Source organism: Neofelis nebulosa, chromosome 17 (genome assembly GCF_028018385.1).
Source record: "Neofelis nebulosa isolate mNeoNeb1 chromosome 17, mNeoNeb1.pri, whole genome shotgun sequence".
In the NCBI taxonomy this organism is placed as follows: Eukaryota; Metazoa; Chordata; class Mammalia; order Carnivora; family Felidae; genus Neofelis; species Neofelis nebulosa.
The window spans coordinates 61275998-61293805 of NC_080798.1; the positions used below are offsets into that span (position 1 = coordinate 61275998).

At 62.2% G+C, this 17808-nt stretch overlaps 1 protein-coding gene across 7 annotated transcripts in view; it reads left to right on the forward strand.

The window, feature by feature from the left end:
• The window catches only part of CBFA2T3 (CBFA2/RUNX1 partner transcriptional co-repressor 3), an 83554-nt gene that overhangs the window by 25401 nt on the left and 40345 nt on the right, over positions 1–17808 (forward strand). For 3 of the 7 annotated variants that reach the window (XM_058708931.1, XM_058708927.1, XM_058708926.1), the window contains one exon: positions 2239–2353. Coding sequence is in view for 1 of the 7 variants with exons in the window: in XM_058708927.1 (XP_058564910.1) it covers positions 2239–2353 (115 nt within the window). In the remaining 6 variants the exon portion in view is untranslated. Of the gene's footprint in view, positions 1–2238; positions 2354–6527; positions 6617–7214; positions 7530–17808 lie in introns of those variants that run through there. The other 4 variants (XM_058708929.1, XM_058708934.1, XM_058708928.1 and 1 more) reach the window with 4 other exon arrangements.

Sequence of the window (17808 nt, forward strand, 5' to 3'; positions counted from 1 at the left end):
GGTCGGTCGGGGACGGGTCACGCGTGGTGCTGGAGCCGGTCAGCCACGAGGGTGAGCCTCTGTGCACCTGCAGATGCGGGGGGCGGGGGGCCGGGGGGCTGAGGGGCTGCCGCAGGGAGGCAAGGATCCCGGACCCCTGTGGGGGTCGCGCTTGGGAGGAAGGTGAGGGCGAGAAGGGTGGTGGCCCAGGCAGCAGGGTTCCCCACGGAGACCCCAGGGAAAGCGTTTCACAGGAGGAGGGCGCCTCTGATGCCTCAGCCGCTGCCGCAGGCTCCTTCCCGGCTCGCGGGGGCGGGTGGGCCCGGCCTAGCCTGGTGCTGCAGCCCTGATGCCGGGTGGGCAGGATGACCCCACAGCCCACCCCTCTGCCTTCCCGCTGCGTCTCCGCCTGGGGCTCTGGGTGGGGCTTCCCCTGGCGAGAGGGGCCATCCCTGGTGGGAATCGGGCTGGCCTCGGGTGAGGGGCCGGGGGACGAGGCCAAGAGACGGTCCTGGGGGCGGGAAGCTTCCTGGTGTCCGCGCCGGCCACGGCTGGCGGCCGGGCAGCAGGCCACCCGCTCACGCCCAGCGCCAACCCGTCCCCAGCTTCCCTGGAATGGTCCCTGTGCCCTCACTTCCCAAAAAAGGCTCACGGCTCCCTGCCTGGGCCCAGCCCTGATGCCCCACCTGCCTGCACCTCCTTGCTTGCAGAAAACACAGCTTTTTGCAATTCTGGCGGTTTTCGATCTTGCAACGAGATTGCAGAGGGCCCGTGGACTGGTCAGCTGACTAAGTCATTCTGTGACCGATCGGCATGTGGTTCGGGCACCGGACTGTCTGAAGAGGCCACAGTGATATCTCGGGAGCACAGAGGCCTTTCATCCTGACCTACTTATTGACGTGATTCACGGGAGATCCCATGACAGGAACGGATCCGCGTCTAGTCCCGCCTTCTGGCAATAATACAGAAACCACTCGAAACTCTGCCTCGTCCCTCTTTTCGATACCTGTATTTCCAACCGAAACTTCCTTTTTACACTAACCCACCAGGTGTATACTGAGTTCACACCGTTTTTACTGCCAGTGATCGTGACGGCAGCCCGACGGAGAAGACAGACGACCTTTAGCGGCAGAAAGCATTTAAGTCCCGATATTCCATTTACGTTGTTGTGCGTGATAGGAAAATAAAAGCTTTCAAACTGAAAATACATTAGGATAGAATTCTGGTGGGTGGGATGGACGTAAACAAACCAGGAGAGAAGGGAGCTGTGTGAAAATCCAGGGGCAAAGAGGGGCCGTCGCATACGCCTCGCGCTGTGCGTGCCCTTTATCATAGGAGATGTTCAAACTGTCACTGACGGTTCTTTTCTTTAGCCTGCTGGCCTTTTTCTTTTTAAGTTAATACGATTTATTTTGAGGGGGACTGTCAGGTTTGCAGAAAAGCTGAGCACAGAACAGACGCTCCCAAACACCACGTCCCCACAGCCGCTCCCCTGTGATTAACATCTCCCGTTGATGTGAAATTACTGAGCTGACATCGATACATCAATAGTTTTTCTTGAGTTTGTTTATTTTGAGAGAGAGAGAGAGAGAGAGAGAGGACCCCAAGCAGCCTCGCGCTGCCAGCACAGAGCCCGACGTGGGGCTCGATTCCACGAACCTCGAAATCACGACCTGAGCCAAAACGTGGTCAGGCACTCAACCAACTGAGCCACGCAGGTGCCCGTCACTACATTAATAGTAACCAGAGCCCACAGTTTACATCTGTGTCCCCTCTTGGTGATGGACATTCTGTGGTTGGGACAAAGGTACAGTGACACATACCCACCCTCACAGCATCACACAGAGCAGTGTCACTGCCCCCAGAATCCTGTGTTCTGCCTGCCCCCTGCCCCAACCCCGGCAACCCCCGAAGCCTTTACTGTCTCCATAGCCCTCCTTTTCCAGGTGCCACATGTTGCAATCGTACTGCACGGGGCCTTTGCAGACGGCTTCTTCCACTTAGTGATGTGCATTTAAGTTCCTCCAGGTCTAAACGGCTCTTTTCTGTCGCTGAGTGACACCCCGTTTTCTGGACGGACCGCACTATCTGTGCCTTCATCATCGAAGGACGATTTCATTTCTTCCAAGTGTGGACACCCGTGAACAGAGCTGCTCTAAGCATCGACGTGCGGGTTTTCGTGTGGGTGTAAGACGTTTGGGTAAATAGCGAGAAGCACGAACGTGGGATCGTGCGGTAAGAACATGTTTCGTTTCGTAGGAAACTGCCAAACCGCCTTCCGCAGTGCGCGTGCTGCCCCGCCTTCCCGCCGGCACCCGGGAACCCTGCCACCGGCCCTCGTCGGCCCCGTTCTCCATCTCAGCGCTTCTGACAGGTAGGTGGTGATGGCTCTGTTTCCCTGGTGACATATCACGTGGAACCCCTGTCCCCATGCGTCTGCGTCATCTGTATACCTTCTTTGGGGACGTGGCTGTTCAGGTATTTCGCCCATTTTTCAATTGGGTTGTTTGTCTTCTCGCTGAACTGTAAGCTCTTTGTACGTGTCCTTCATCAGATGTGTCTTTGCAAACACTCTCTCCCGGCCGGTGGCTCGGCTTCTCACCCTCTCGACGGTGTCTTTCCCAGGGTGGAAGTTTCTCATTTCGGCGAAGTCCTGCTCATCCAATTTTCCTCTCACGGACTGTGCTTTTGGTGTCGTATTTGAGAGCTCTCGGTTTCGCGGTGCCCAGCTGGCTCGGTCAGGGTTGATGTCGAGGTTGTGAGTTTGAGCCCCAAGTTGGGTGTATTGATTATTTTAAAAAATATGTTTGTTTGTTTTTAAAGTTCTCTGTTTCAGCTTGGGAGCTGTGTGAAAATTCAGATGCCAAAGTAGAGTTTACTTGCGTATTTTAAATGGACAATGGTGGCTATCAAGTGGTATCTAACTCATCTGCCACCCTTTTTTTGTAAAAAATCCATACTTATGGTGTGTCACATTTTATATTCTTGGCAGCTGCTTAAATTTCCGTTCAGTTTTCAGATATAACAGAAGCACGTTTAAGGTGGTCCAGAGTTGCTCGGAATTGTTTTTAAAGACCGGTGGGTGTGCGGTGGCTGACGGCCCGGACTCCGGGCCCGGCTGACCTGCGGGACCCGGCTCTGCCTAAGACGTTCAAGAACCCAAGCTCTCCGGACCCCAGGTGTCCCCCTCGGGCCAGCGAGACCCGTGGCAAGCCCCGCCTCCCAGGCCGGTGGTGAGGGCAGGACCTGGCGGTGAAGCTCGGGGCACCCGGACGGGGCTCCGTATGGCAGCTCCTATCGGGGGTCAGAGTAAAGAACCGGAGTAAAGAACCCGGTTCAGGCATTGCCTCTGGCAAGTGCAGGTGACCCTTGAAACACGCGGGTTTGAAAGGAGCGGGTCCACTCATACACGGATGTTTTGCAGTGAACACAATACGGTGCCGTGAATGTATTTTCTCTTTCGATTTTAAGAACATTTTCTTCTCTCTAGCTGACTTCGCTGCAAGAATGCAGCATATAACACACATAACACAGAATATGTGTGAGCCGACTGTTCATATTGTTGCTAAGGCTTCTGGTCAACAGTACACTATTAGCGGGTCACCTGGGGGCTCAGTCGGTTAAGTGTCTGACTTCAGCTCAGGTCAACGATCTCACGGCTCTTGGGTTCGGGCCCCGTGTCGGGCTCTGTGCCGACAGCTCGGAGCCTGGAGCCTGCTTCGGGTTCTGTGTCTCCCTCTCCCTCTCTCAGGAGATGAATAAACATAAAAAAAAATTTTTTTTAAAGCCAGTGCACTCTTAGCCAAGCGTTTGGAAAGCTATGCGCAGATTTGTGACTGCACCAGGGGCTGGCGACCCTAAGTCCCACGTTGTTCAAGGGTCAGCTGTACTTATAAGTTGTATCTTTGTCAAAACCCTGAGCCGGAAACTGTGGGGTTGAGAGAGATCACATGTGGGTGCTGCCCTTCAGGGCTCTTTTTTGGGGGGGGGGAACATCAAGCATAGACGCGTTAGAAGTAGCCATTGGAGAGGACTGGACGTGATGGGGCTGTTTCCCCAGGAGCAGAGAGGGCAAGGCCGCAAAGACACCACTCAACTGCAAGTCAGAAATTCTGGGTGCTGGGGCGCCTGGGTGGCTCAGTCAGTTGAGAGTCTGACTTCAGCTCAGGTCACGATCTCGCAGTTTGTGGGTTTGAGCCCCGCATCGGGCTCTGGGCTGACGGCTCGGAGCCTGGAGCCCGCTTTGGATTCTGTGTCTCCCCCTCTCTCTGCCCCTCCCCTGCTCACACTCTGTCTGTCTGTCTCTCTCTCAAAAAATAAATAAACCTTAAAAAATTTTTAAAAAGAAAGTCTGGGTGCTGGTCCCAGCACTGGTGCTGTGAGCCCTCGGGCAGAGGGCGCTCCCTGTGGGCGAGTGCTGGGAACAGGATGCTGGTGGAGGGAGGCAGAGGCGGTTGTGCCCTGAGGAAGGGGGCACGGGGCTGCTGCCTCTGCAGATGCTGGCTCGCTGCAGGCCTTGCAGGGGGGCCCCGATCCCCACTCGTCTCCCTGCTCCTGGCCCTCCTGCTCTGCGCCCCTCGACCCAGGGCTTCCGGGGTGGCGCCTGCCTTGCCCATGATCCGGTCTCCTGGGGGGCGTTGGGCCTTGCTGGCCAGCCTGCATGCGTCTTTTGGGGAGGGAAGGGATTCTCTGCCTTCAGTGTCCCCTCACGGTGCCCAGAATCGTGCCCCAGCCATTTCCAATGTGAGCGGCCAGTCCATGGGAAGCAGCAGGGAGACCAGCTGGGTGAGAGGCAGTGTGGGCCCGTGTGGCCGTGGACGAGTCAGGCAGCCTGTCAGAGCCCCGGTCCCCCCACCTGTAAAACAGAGGTCCGGTACACCTGCCTGGCAGAGGGATGAGAATTAACTGGGGAAAGGCCAAGATGGAACTCAGCTCAGTGTGTGTCCCTAGCAGGCCCCACTCGGGGTCCACAGCGGCTGTCGTGACTCACCGTGGCCACCATGTGGCCCCCATCTGACACGGTCAGTCCCCCCGGGGCAGAAGCCCCATCTCCGAAGCTCCTTCCCTCCCTGCAGCGCGTTTGCTCAGGCCAGTAGCAGGGCCTTTGGGACGGTCTCCAGGGCCTAGAGCTGGGTCTCAGAAGAGCAAGCCTTCTTGCTTGGGGTCAGGGATCTGTCGTGTCTCAGATGCCTTTGCTACAGGTAGCCCTGTTCCTAGGGGTCCCACTTGCAGCACCCCGGGCCCAGGCTGGGTCCGGTTCTGCTGACGCTCGGTGTGAACGCACCGTTGTCGGGGGCGGCACTGGCCTCCCTGCCCGGCTGAGGACTCCCCGAGCTGGCTTCTGGGCGTCTGCTGTCCGGTCACCCCATCTTGCTCCCTCTTTCGCGTGTTACTCTCTCTGAAGCCTCGAGGCATCTTAGGACTAAACCCGGGAGCTGTCCTGCTTTCTCAGGGACTCATAAAATACCAGTGCACCTTAAAGTCACTGCTATCTCAGGGTCCATGGAGTAAAGAGACTGCTACTGATAACGACTGGCGCCTAAAACCTGTGGCCTTACACGGCAGGCCTGATGCTTTCAGACCCGTGTTCTTCTGTGACGTGGGCTCAGGACCTCTGCTCCTCCACGGGACTGGGCTGAGCCCACACGTAAGCACATTCTGGAAACAAGGGAAACAGATACCACACATCCCTGTTGTAATTAAACCGTTTTCCGCACCCCCTGTGGCTGCTGCAAGGACAGAGCCCCAGGAGGTCAAGGGTGACCCAGCTGACTGGACCCCTGGGCACAGCTGTGTGTCCAGGGGCTTCCTCTGCCTAGCTCAGCTCCAGGGGCAGGGCTCCGTCAAGGAGAGGTCACGGGCTGGGGAGAAACAGGCCGGTGGAGCAGACCCACGGAGGAGAGGGGTATTTTTTGGCACATTGCTGCATTTTTATACTTGGGAATTAGGGGCCTTGGACCTTCGTGCGCAGATTTATGCCAAATAAGATGCAAATCAGGGCGCTGCTCTTCCGAAGTTCTGGGCCCTCTGCGGGCAAGGTCGTGACCCTGGGACCCCAGCTCCTGTCTGAGAAACGAAGCATGTGTGGGCTGGGGGAGGAAGGGAAGAAAAAGGCACGGATTTACTGTAACGTTCTAACCAGGCAAAGCCATCGAATACGCCACAAAGCGCTTTAAGGCAAGAGGCAACATGGGTGGGGGTAGGGAGCCAGGGCCAGGGCTGCGGTCGGGGAGGAGAAAGGTGGGTGCGCGGGGGGGGGGGGGGGGGGGGGAGGAGGGGACGGGGCTCCGGCTTGGGGCATTTCTGCAGACATTAAAAGAATGATATGCAAATAAATGGAAAGTACATGCAAATGCCGCGGGCCGAGCGGCCGGGAGCTGGGGACCCCGCGCCCCCTGCATTTTTGCCGGGGTTAATGCGGGGAGGGGGCGCGAGGGGCCCGGGGCGCGCGGCGGGGAAAGGGCGCCCCCTGCCGGCCGAGCGCGGAAGCGGCCCCTGGCCCCTTCCCGCCCCACGCGGCCGGGCGGGCGGGGGGCGCGGCGCCCGGAGGAGGGGCGCCTGCTACTCGCCTCCCGCCCCGGACGCCAGACGCGCGTCTCCTAAAACTACGAGGCCGGCGGTCGCCGACTGCTGCGAGGTGGGTGTGCGGCGGCGGCGGCGGCGGCGGCGCGCGCGGCTCCAGGCCCCACCCGCCCGCCCAGGGCGCGGCCTGCGGAGCCGGCGAGGGTGGGCGCAGGCGAGGGGCCCGCCACGCACGGCCCCCCGCGCTCCCTTCACGACACCCACGCTGCTGCCCCCCGAGCTTCCGCACACTCACCGGGCACCACCCCTTCCCCTGCAGGGAAGCGCGCACCCCCCTCCACGGCACTCCGCCCCCCCTCCCGCCACGGCCCCGCACCCCGCCACCCCGCCACCCCGCCACCCCGCGCCCCCGTATACACACCCCGCTCATCCTCGCAGCCGTGCCGCCCGGCCGAGTTGGCAGGGCGCGCCCGGGGCTCCGCGGCGGGGACGGCGGGGGCGGCTGTCTGCCCGGAGCGGCGGCGGGCGGAGCCCCTCTCCCGCGCCGGCCCCGCACCGAGCCCCCCGGGGCGGAGCCGAGAGCGATGGGCGCGGGGCGGGAGGCAGGTGGCGCGGCGGCGGCGGCGGCGGCGGCGGCGGCGGGGGGCAGGAGGCGGGGGCGGAGCGCGCGGGGCGGGGGCCGCGGGGCCCCGTGAGACGCTCGGCCGAGCGCGCGGCAGAGAGCCCGGCGCCGCGAGTGGAAGGCGCGGCGGCTGCACCCGCGCGGCCGCGGAGGCCGGAGACCGCCCGGGGGCGGCGTGCGCGCTTTGTTCCCGCGCGGGGCGGCCGGGCGGGGGCAGCGAGCGGCGGGAGCCGAGCCCGGGCATGGCCCAGGCGGCCGCCCCGCGCGCCCCGGCGGCCCCGCCGCGCGCCTGAGGACAGCGCGCGGGGGGTGGCGGGGACCAAGTTACGGAGGCGGGGACCGAGTTCCGAGGAGAAGCCGCTTCGGGAGCCTCCCAGCCGCCGGACCTCCGGACCGTAAGTGCCCGGTGCGTCCCGCGCGCCGCCGCCGCCGCCGCCGCCGCCGCCCCGACTCCGCCCGCGGGCTGCCGTCTGGCGGGGGTGGGGGTGGGGGGGTCTCCTAGCAGCCACGCGGAGCGTGCGGGCCGCCCCCGGGCGCCCCCTCCCCACTTTGGAAAGTTGGAGCCCGCGGCGGGGTGGGGCCAGCCCAGTCAGTGCCCACCCACTTTGGTCCCTCCAGCCCACCCCTGGAGCCGAGCTTGACCTGCCGGGGGTGTGGTCAAACCTAACGTGGGAACTGCGTGCGGAAGGTGGGGTGTCCCGCAGGCTCCCCGTCTGGCACCCAGGCTTCCTGACAAAAGGCCCGGGTCCAGGTGACAGGGGACCGGGAGGGGACGCAGAGAGCGGCCCTAAGAGAGATGGGGGTGGGGGGCAGAGCTCCCTCTGTGCCTCCCGCCGCCGCCGCCGCCGTCGTCTTGTTATAGTCCCTGGCCCTGCCCCCCAGGCAAGGGGCGGCAGGTCAGCGGTGTCCGCGGTTAATTGGTGTTGCGGTGAAGTCGGCCCGGAGACTGGGGTGTGGGGGGCTGCCCCCACTCCCCGTGTGTGGGGACAGGGGCTTAAACGACCCTCCCTGGGGTCCCAACAGCCCGCGGTGCCTGGGGCGCAGCCCTGTGGCAGTGATCATTCACACCCGTTGGGAACCGTCCATCTGCGTGTTGGGCAGGCCTGGAGCCAGGCTGTGGGAACGGCTCCGAGGGAGGTGTGAGCCGACGTGGAGGGACAGATGGCTGGAAATTCAGCCCTAGACGGGCTCACAAGGAACGGAAGGCAGCCGGGCTGGTGGCAAGCCACACTCTGAGCTGCTGGGCTCTGAACACAGCCCCAGGCTGTCCCTCCTTCCGGCCCCTGGGAACTGCGTTTGGGGGGGGGGGGGCACAGAGGAGTGAGCAGATCCCTGCAAGTGTGGGGACCCCTCCCTCCGAAAACGCCCGTATTCCCCACCATCTGGACCTTGGCTGGCTGACTGCAGGCCTGTTCCAGAGACTAGGGGGAAAAATACTTCCTTTGAGAGCAGAGGAGACCCCATAGTCCCGTGCGGGGCGCACTCCTCTCCGGCCCTGGGGCCAGGATGCCGCCTCATTATGTCTAACTGGGCGTGTGTTTCCTCTCCCGGACCCAGAAACAGGAGGTTCCCAGGGCGGCCCGCGGAGCTCGGGGGCTGTGGCCGCCAGGGCTGATGTCGTATCCTGGCTTTGCTCTCGCAAGTTGCTGCAAGGCTGGAGAAACTTCCCGCGGCTGGAGCCCCAAGGTGGGGGGGCAGGCCGGGCGGAGAGGACCAGAGGCCGCTCCTGGCAGGGGCAGGAAGGCCAGTCCACGCCTTCTGGGCACGTTCTTAGAGAGCCAGCGCGCGACACGCATTTGCCCCGCCCCCACCCTGCTCTGTCCTCTGGACGGGGAACCCAGGAGGGCAGGGGGTTCTGTTCTTTGCCGCCCACAAGCCCGTGCTGGGACCCCGCTGTCCGGGACCGTGTTGCCGGGCCCCTCCTGTGGGCTGAGAGGGAACGAGGGAGGAAGGAACGAAGGATGACTGGAGCAGATGTGGTGTTGCCGGCTCCCCGGGAGCTTGACAGACGCAGGCTGGGAGAACATCACGTTAGGACCGATTTTCCGGTGGAATCCGTCTCTCTCTGGAGGTGCCTCCATCTACTAGCGATTGGGGGGGAAGGGACAGTCACGTGGCTGGCAACTGTCTGTTCACAAGCCCAGCCAGGGCTGGCGAGCCGGGAGGTTTCGGCTGGACGTCTCCCTCCAGGACACTCCGGGGCTCCCCTGGGCCACCCACAACCCCTTTCGGGTCCCGGAGCACCTCCTCGGTCACCAGGTTATGCGCGTAATTGAGTTACCACCTCCAGGAAATCTCTGAGTTTGGCTGCACATATTTTCATTTCTGCATGACTGGAAGAAATTAATTTTCCTTCCTACGCAAGGATCTGAAGCCGCCGGCAGGCTGAGCCACTAATCCGCAAGATCCAAGCCAGCGGGGCCGCCACCCCGGAGGCCGGCTGCTCCGGCCGAGGGTGGGGTCTGGGCGAGGCCTTTCCCTGCCACCTTCTGGAACTGGCACGGGCGGGCCTTCCCCACCCCGGCTGCACCGTCAGGGGGTTGAGGTCGGGGTCGTCTGATTCACTGCAGCCTCCCTGGCACCAGTGGGCCTCCGTTCCTTTCTGAGTCACTGGACAGATGTGCGCGTACACGTGTGTTCAGGGTGCGAGATGTGGAAGAGGCACCGCGACCCGTGTCCCTGAGACGTGGCGGAGAGCCGGCATGCAGTAGTCGCTTAATTAGTGCCGCTTTCCAGGAGGGAACTGGCGTTTCTGTGGGGCAGCGCCGTCCTGCCCACTGCCCGGCTCTTACCTGCCAGGGTAGCTGTCCCCCACCAGCAGCAGCCCGAGCACTCACACTCCCTGCCAGAGGCGGGGTGACAACCGGCGAGGGTGGCGGAACTTTAGTTCACTGACGCCCAGAGAGGCGCTGGCCCCTCCTTGTCCAGCTCAGAGGGGAGCCCAAGCCTGCCTGTCGGCCCCGCCCCCTCCCCACAGGGAGTCCCCAGCGGCCAGAGGCTCCCCAGCGCTGCCCCCGCCGTGAGCCGGCCACCCCATGCCCGTGCTCCCCGTCCCTGGCCTGACTGCCCGCACCCCCACACACACCTGCAGGGAGCAGTCGGTGCCCCGGAAGTCAGACCCCCACCTGACACGGCCTCAGGCACCTGGGGCACAGGTGTGACTGATGTGAGGGGTGGCGCCTCCTGGAGTCAGAGACTCCCTAGGGCAGGGGGAGAGCACCTCTGCCGGGTCTGGGTCGTGGAGGCCAAGGCGGGCGCCCTCGTCCTCCCCCACCCTCTGGGAGGATAGGACCTTGTCTGCTACTGTAGGAGGGTGTGCAAACATAGCATTGTTGTGTAACTAGTGTCACCTCTCAGGCCTGGGGGCGGAGGGTTCTGGCCCCTGTGAGCTGTGAGTGTCAGGAGGGTGGCCCTGCCCTGATCGCACACGACTGCATAGAACTGGCCCCAGAAAGTGTTTACCACGCACAGCTCACACGCTATGTGGGTCGTGTCATGCCCACAGGGACAGAAGAGTAATGACCAGAGCTCACGCGTCGGGCACGCAGGCTGTGCTGGGCTGGGCTTCCTCTCATGTAATGTCCCAACAACCCTGAAGGTGACTGCTGTCCCATTTTCCAGGCGGGGACCCCGAGGCCCAGAGAGGTTCGCTGGAGGCAGGCAGGTGCCCGGTGCTGCTCCTGTAGCCGGAGGGTGGACAGGCCCCCCGAGCTTTTGCAGAGTCCTGCGTGTCGCGTCAGGCCCTGTCACTGTCTACGCACAGTGTGGCCTCCCGGGGGGACAGGGGTGGGAGACCACGGGTGTGTGGCTTACTCAGAGTCCCCACAGATTCTGACGTGTCCGGGGGTGGGGGGCAGGAGGAGGCTGGAAACTCATGACTGGCGGATGTCCATCTGGGGTGCACCCTGGAGGGCCGGGGCTCATGGGCCTGAGGCTCCTTTTCGGGGCAGTGGGTCTCTGGGATCGCAGCCACACCGGGCGAGCACCGTGCTCCAAGGAACCGGCTGCCGGGCTGTCCTTTGTCCCGTTCGAGCCGGCGAACCGCACCTCCAGATCTTGACCCGGGATCTTTTTTTTTTTTTTAAATTTTTTTTTTTTTCAACGTTTTTTATTTATTTTTGGGACAGAGAGAGACAGAGCATGAACGGGGGAGGGGCAGAGAGAGAGGGAGACACAGAATCAGAAACAGGCTCCAGGCTCCGAGCCATCAGCCCAGAGCCTGACGCGGGGCTCGAACTCACGGACCGCGAGATCGTGACCTGGCTGAAGTCGGACGCTTAACCGACTGCGCCACCCAGGCGCCCCTTGACCCGGGATCTTGACCCCACACTTCTGATTACCTCCGAGGTTCCGGGGCTGGGATGCGGGGCTGGGAGAGGGCGGCGGGGCCGCAGGAGGCGACCCGGCCCCCGAGTGCCTCCGAGGGCCGCCGTTAGCCAAGAGCACGGCTGCAAGCGGGGGCTGGGCCGTCTGGAGACAAGTTCCTGGACTGGAAACGGCCTTCGTAGTCTCAGTGGAAAGACCCAGGCAGAGGCCTGGCCCGCGGGGTGGAGACTCATGATGTAAAAGTGACAAATAACTGGTTCCTCGTTCCCGCTTCTGAGCGCCCAGCCCGACCCGGGCCCCGGGGCCCCGGGCGCAAACCGCTGAGCCTCCGCCTGCGACGGCCGCGAAGACGCTTCCCACCCCGTGCTGTCTGCAGCAGTTTCCTGCAGCAATAAAACAGAAGTTAAGACTTCTGCTTTTTGTAATTCCTGGGGCCTCACGGGGAGCCAGATGTCACTGGGAAGGAAAACAAAGATCTGCATTTGGTTTGGCCGTAATAAGGAAGACGCCTCTCCTGGCTCTGCCGTTGACCCGCACGTTCTCAGCCGCCGCGTCCCCCCCACCCCCCATCACAGTTCGCTCGCGGGGTGGCCGGCCGCGGGCCGGCCGGGAGTCTGGGATGCCCTTGAGGCTGGGAGCCTGCTGGGTGTGGCAGGAGGAGGTTCGGGTCGTCATCTGTTTGCTGGGACAGAGGAAAGCCTTCGGCAGGGGCAGGGCAGGAGACGTGGGGGTGGGGGCGGCGAGGGGGGCTCTTTGTGAGCCCGAGGCCCTGAACGGGACCCACGGGGAAGTCCCTGCTGGTCACTCCTGACCCGGGAGCAGCCGGGAAAGCCTGGGCAAAGCCAAGCCTGGGAAGGAAAGTCCTCCAGCTGTCGTGGGCCCTTCTCCCCAGCAGCAGCAAGCGGCCGTTTTCAGGAGCAGAGGAGGCCTTAGGCCCCCATCCAGCTCATGGAGGCCCTGCCCCATCTGCTGAGGCAGCGGGGAGGGACGGGCAGCAGGCTGACTTCTCTGAGTCCCACCGCTCCCCTCCCAGTGGCTGTGTGACGACACCAGACATCTCACCCTCTCTGTGTCTCCAGTTTCACATGCAAAATGCAGTCAGGCGGGCTCCTCCCCCTTCCGATTGTGCTGAGGTGTATCTGGCACGTGGGCTGTCCTTGCTGATGGCTGCTTGTGGACGTGGCTGTCGCGTCCCCGTCTCTGGGGAGTACCCAGTGCCATCCTGGTGCCCTCTGGCGACTGTGGGAATCGGGTGGCCCTGCGGAGGGAGGACCCTGGTGTCCCTCCTGCCCAGCCCGCCCTGTGCAGGGGCTCACCCGCCCTGCATCTGCGTCCTGCAGCACAGCCGAGGCCCCGTGCCTGCTTCGTGGCGGGGACACTGAAGCTGGGCCTTGGTGGCGGAGGTGGGATTGCAGCTCAGGAACCCAGGTCACCTGCCCCTGGAGCCCCTGTGTTTCTGCCACACCAGGCCCCCCAGACAGCCGGAAGCGAGGAGTCCTTCGCCAGGCCTCGGGGCTCCGCGGCCCCCACTTCCCTTGGCCGCCCCTGCCGCCCTCCACAGCCCTTTCCCGTCATGCCCCTGCATCTGAGCAGCCAGAACGGGCGCTGGCCACCCCAGGGCAGGGTTTGGCTGCGTCCCGGGCCGGTGAGGCCGCAGGTCGGCAGGTGGCCCTTCTGCTCTCTGGGAGAACGTGTCCTTCTGAGCCCCGGGTGGAAGCAACCGGCTGGGTTGTGCCCCTCACACCTCGCGGGGGCCCCGGCAGGCTCTGGTCCGCAGGCAGGGAGCAGGGGGGCCGTCGCCCAGGGGCGGCCGTCTGGTGTGACCGGTCACGCCCCGCCGGAGCCTGCGAGGCCCTGTGTCACACACCTCCTGGCCCTGCGGTGGCCTCAGGCTCCTCGCCTTTTGTACGGGAAGTGCGCCCTCTTGTGGCGGCTCGGGGCGGGGGTGGGGAGGTCTGGCTGAGACCCTCTCCGCGGGCCCGCCGCCCAACTGGGCGCAGGGAGTCCCTATCGCCAAGACGTGGCCCGTCTGGGTGCCTCGCGGAGGTTTAGGGTCTCATTTGCCTGCTCCCGCGATCTGAGTCAGAGGGTCCACTTCCTGGGCGCCCCTGGGGCCCCAGGCCGCGTGCTACAGGAGGCGTTCTGGAGGACAGCTCCTTCCAGGGTGCCCCGGCTCACACCAGCCCCGCGTGCCCGGAAGTGTGCCCGGCGCCCGCGAGCAGGGCACCCGTGGCCGAGGCAGAGGGCGGCCACGTGTGAGAGTTTAGATCGTGGCCGCGTGGCCGCCAGCACCTCTAGCGACACATGTTGTTTAAGCCAATGTCTCCAAAATGTTGTGTTTTCGCTCTGCAACTGGTGTTTTAAATCGCTGAGAGCTTTCTTTTTTTTTTTTTTTTTTAGAGACTTTGAAGTTGTGTACGCGTCTTACGGGCGAGGTGTTTCACTTCTGCCCAGCCGGCTTGGGCGGCGCATGGCACTGTGTTGGGCAGGACAGGGCCCGGGGCGCAGGGATTCCCAAACCACACAGATGAGCCCTGGGGTGGGGCTGCGCGGGGTGAGGTTGGGGACGGCCTCGCGGAAGGGCAGGCAGCAGAGACGGCGGCCGAGTGGTGGAGCCAGACGGCAGCGCCGTGGGGCACAGTGGACGCAGAGGGCGTTCTGGCTTTCGTCCCTGGAGTCACAGAGGCCCACGGAAGCCCCCTGAGCCTGGCTGGACGGGGCCGGGGCTGGTCAGATCAGCATTTTGAGAAGGCCGCCCAGGGAAGAACATGGGGAGACAGAGGCCGTGAGGAGGACAGACACAGGTCACTGAGTGGGGGGATCAGGGTCAGACTGCTAAGGGAGGCATCCGGGGTGACCCCAAGTCCTGGTCAGTCTCCAGATGGTGTACGCGTCCAGGAGAGGCCACACCGGCTGCCCCTCGCCCCACACACCTGGCCTGGAGCGACCAGCCTCAGCCAAGAGGCCACTTCTGTCCAGCAGCTGGTGTGTTGGTGGAAGACTCAAGCCCAAACAGGTGCATTTCCCAACCACCTTCGCTTTGCCAGATGAGGAAGGGGAGGCGGGGGGAGGTCCCCGTGTGGGTGGGTGGCGTCCAGCCGGGAGAGCAGCTCACTCCTGGGACCGGGACCGGACCGTCCCCCTGCCCAGGGAGTCCTCGTGCGTGTGAGTGTGCACATGAGGACTGTGCACAAAAGCATGTGTGAGGGTGTGACTACCAGGCCAGAAGGAAGTGTGACCTTTGAACTGGCTGTCCAGAGGGCCGCTTCTCTGGGGCACTCGTGGGGAGCCCAGGGGCCGGCCTCTGTGTCCAGAAGTGGGGAGAGTCACGGCTGTGTAAAGTGTCACCAGAACAGACCGGCTCCACCCAGGGCCCCACAAGCCAGAGACCTAAGTCAGTGTCCATTGAAAGGACTAACAGAGGACTCAGAGATGGGACTTTATCTCCAGGACACCTGTCACTACACGTCTAACAGAGTGACCTTGAATGCCTGTCACTACACATACATGGACTTTCTCCAAAATGCCCGTCACTATACAACTACATGTCTGTCCCGGGACGCTTGTCCCTATATCACTAGCGTGGACTATTTCAGGATATCTGTCACTGTATACGTCTTATGGAGTGACCCAGGACCCTGTCACTACATATTTACACAGACTGTCCCAGGACATCCATCACTACCGTCTATGGGGACTTTCCCACGACACCTGTCATTATACATCTAATAGACTGTCCCAGAACACTTGTCACTACACATCTAATGGACTGTCCCAAGACACCTGTCACCACCATCTATAGGGACTGTCCCACGATGCCTGTCACTACGCATCTACAGGGACTGTCCCAGGACACCTGTCACTACATATCTATAGGGACTGTCCCAAGACACCTGTCACTACACATCTACAGGGACTGTCCCAGGACACCTGTCACTACATATCTATAGGGACTGTCCCACAATGCGTGTCACTACGCATCTAATGGACTGTCCCAGGACACCTGTCACTACCATCTACAGAGATTGTCCCAGGATGCCTGTCACTGCACATCTAATGGACTGTCCCAAGACACCTGTCACCACCATCTATAGGGACTGTCCCAGGATGCCTGTCACTACATATCTATAGGGACTGTCCCACGATGCCTGTCACTACGCATCTACAGGGACTGTCCCAGGACACCTGTCACTACATATCTAATAGACTGTCCCAGAACACTTGTCACTACACATCTAATGGACTGTCCCAAGACACCTGTCACCACCATCTATAGGGACTGTCCCAGGATGCCTGTCACTGCACATCTAATAGACTGTCCCAGAACACTTGTCACTACACATCTAATGGACTGTCCCAAGACACCTGTCACCACCATCTATAGGGACTGTCCCAGGATGCCTGTCACTGCACATCTAATAGACTGTCCCAGAACACTTGTCACTACACATCTAATGGACTGTCCCAAGACACCTGTCACTGCCATCTACATGGGCTGTCCCAGGACACCTGTCACTACATATCTATAGGGACTCTCCCAGGATGCCTGTCACTATGCATCTAACGGACTGTCCCAAGACACCTGTCACTGTACATCTACAGGGATTGTGCCAGGACACCTGTCACTACCATCTAACAGACTGTCCCAGGACACCTGTCACAACCATCTACAAGGACTGTCCCAGGACACCTGTCACTACACATCTAACAGACCGTCCCAGGACACCTGTTACCGCACATCTGTATGGACTGTCCCAGGACACCTGTCACCACCATCTACAGGGACTGTCCCAGGACACCTGTCACCACACTGCCCACACGCTGGTCCTCACTCCGCACACCGTGTGGCCTGGTCTCTCAGGCTCTTCTCTATCCACGTAAAAGCTCCTTGTGAACATGCCAGCAGTCATGGCAGTTAAACACCCGGTCAAGGGACCCAGCACAGCACCTGGCACGGTCTGGTCAGCATAGGCACGCTCCTGTAGGTCAAGGTCACAGCTTGTTCGGTGTCGGGGGGCTTTGAGGTTAAGGGCACAGGTCAGGCGGTGGCTGTGGAGTCCTGGACCTGACTTGCACTAACATGTATTCGCAGGGCTTTTTATCTGATTCTCAAAGGGTCTGAGACCCTTGAAGGTGCTAGCTGGACCCCTCCCCTGCCTGGTAATCCTCACGGCACAAGGCCTCCAGCCCAATTAGACCTCCTGGTTCACGAGGTCATTTGGGAAGACCTTTCCTTAGGGTCCCTCCCGGCCCCCTTGCGCCTGCCTGCGTACGTGGAGTGTAGGGGACACAGAGGCCCCCGTGTCACCCTCCCCACTCCCGATACCTGCAGCCCGAGGGGAGCCAGAGTTGGGGTCAACGAGGGCGCAGAGCCTAGGAAGAGGGGGGCCGTGTCCTTCCACACTGGCACTGCCGGGAGGGCAGGCCGTGGCCACCGAGGGGGGAAGGTCGACCCGGCTCCTGTCACACACACGTGTGCCTCACGCTGCGCTCGTGACCTGACCCTGTGCCGTTAGCAGTGTGGGCCGGCGGCTGGGAGGAGGAAGTGGGGAGTCGCATCCTGCCCGCCTCAGTCTCCCCACTAGGTTTTTTAAGTGTGGCAAAATACACAGGGCATAAAATTGACCGTCTTAACTATTTCTCAGCATCCAGTTCAGGGGCATTGCGTACCTTCGTGCTGTGCGGCCATCACACCATCCGCTTCCAGAACTTTCTCATCTTCCCAATTGGAGCTCCGTCCCCATGAAACACCCCTTCCCCCCCGCCCCAGGACCCCATCTGTTACCGTCCCTGTGGATCTGACTCTCTAGGGGCCTCGTGTAAGTGGGACCTTACGGTGTCTGTCCTGTCGAGATGGGCCGACTTTGCTCAGCAAAAATTGAGCACACGCCCACTGGACGCATGCTGGGCACGCCCGTGCTGGGCACGCCCGCTGGCCGTGGCTTCCAGAAGCTTGGGGTGCCGCCTCCCGTGTCAGGTGTGCCTTAGCGGGTGGTCGTCCCAGCGGCCTGCCAGAATGGCGGGCTCACTCCCATCTCACAGAAGGGGACGGTGAGTCCAACAGACGTTCAGGGTGCACCTACCGTGCGCCAGGACCCTCCTCCTGAGGAGCCGCCCTGCCGGGGAGGGTGGGGCAGGTGGGGGGCCTTTTGGAGGCCGGGACCCTTGTCTTTCTACCCCGCCCTTCTCGGCTTGTCTCTTCAAAATAAGTCCCCGTGAACACTGTCACACTACGCAGGGTGGGGGCAGTGTGACGTGGGGCCCAGCCCGAGGGCACCCAGGAGACGAGGCTGCAGGTCTGGAGCCCCCAGAAGGATGCTGGACTCCCCGTGTGTGTCAGGGCGGGGGGTGGGGGGAGG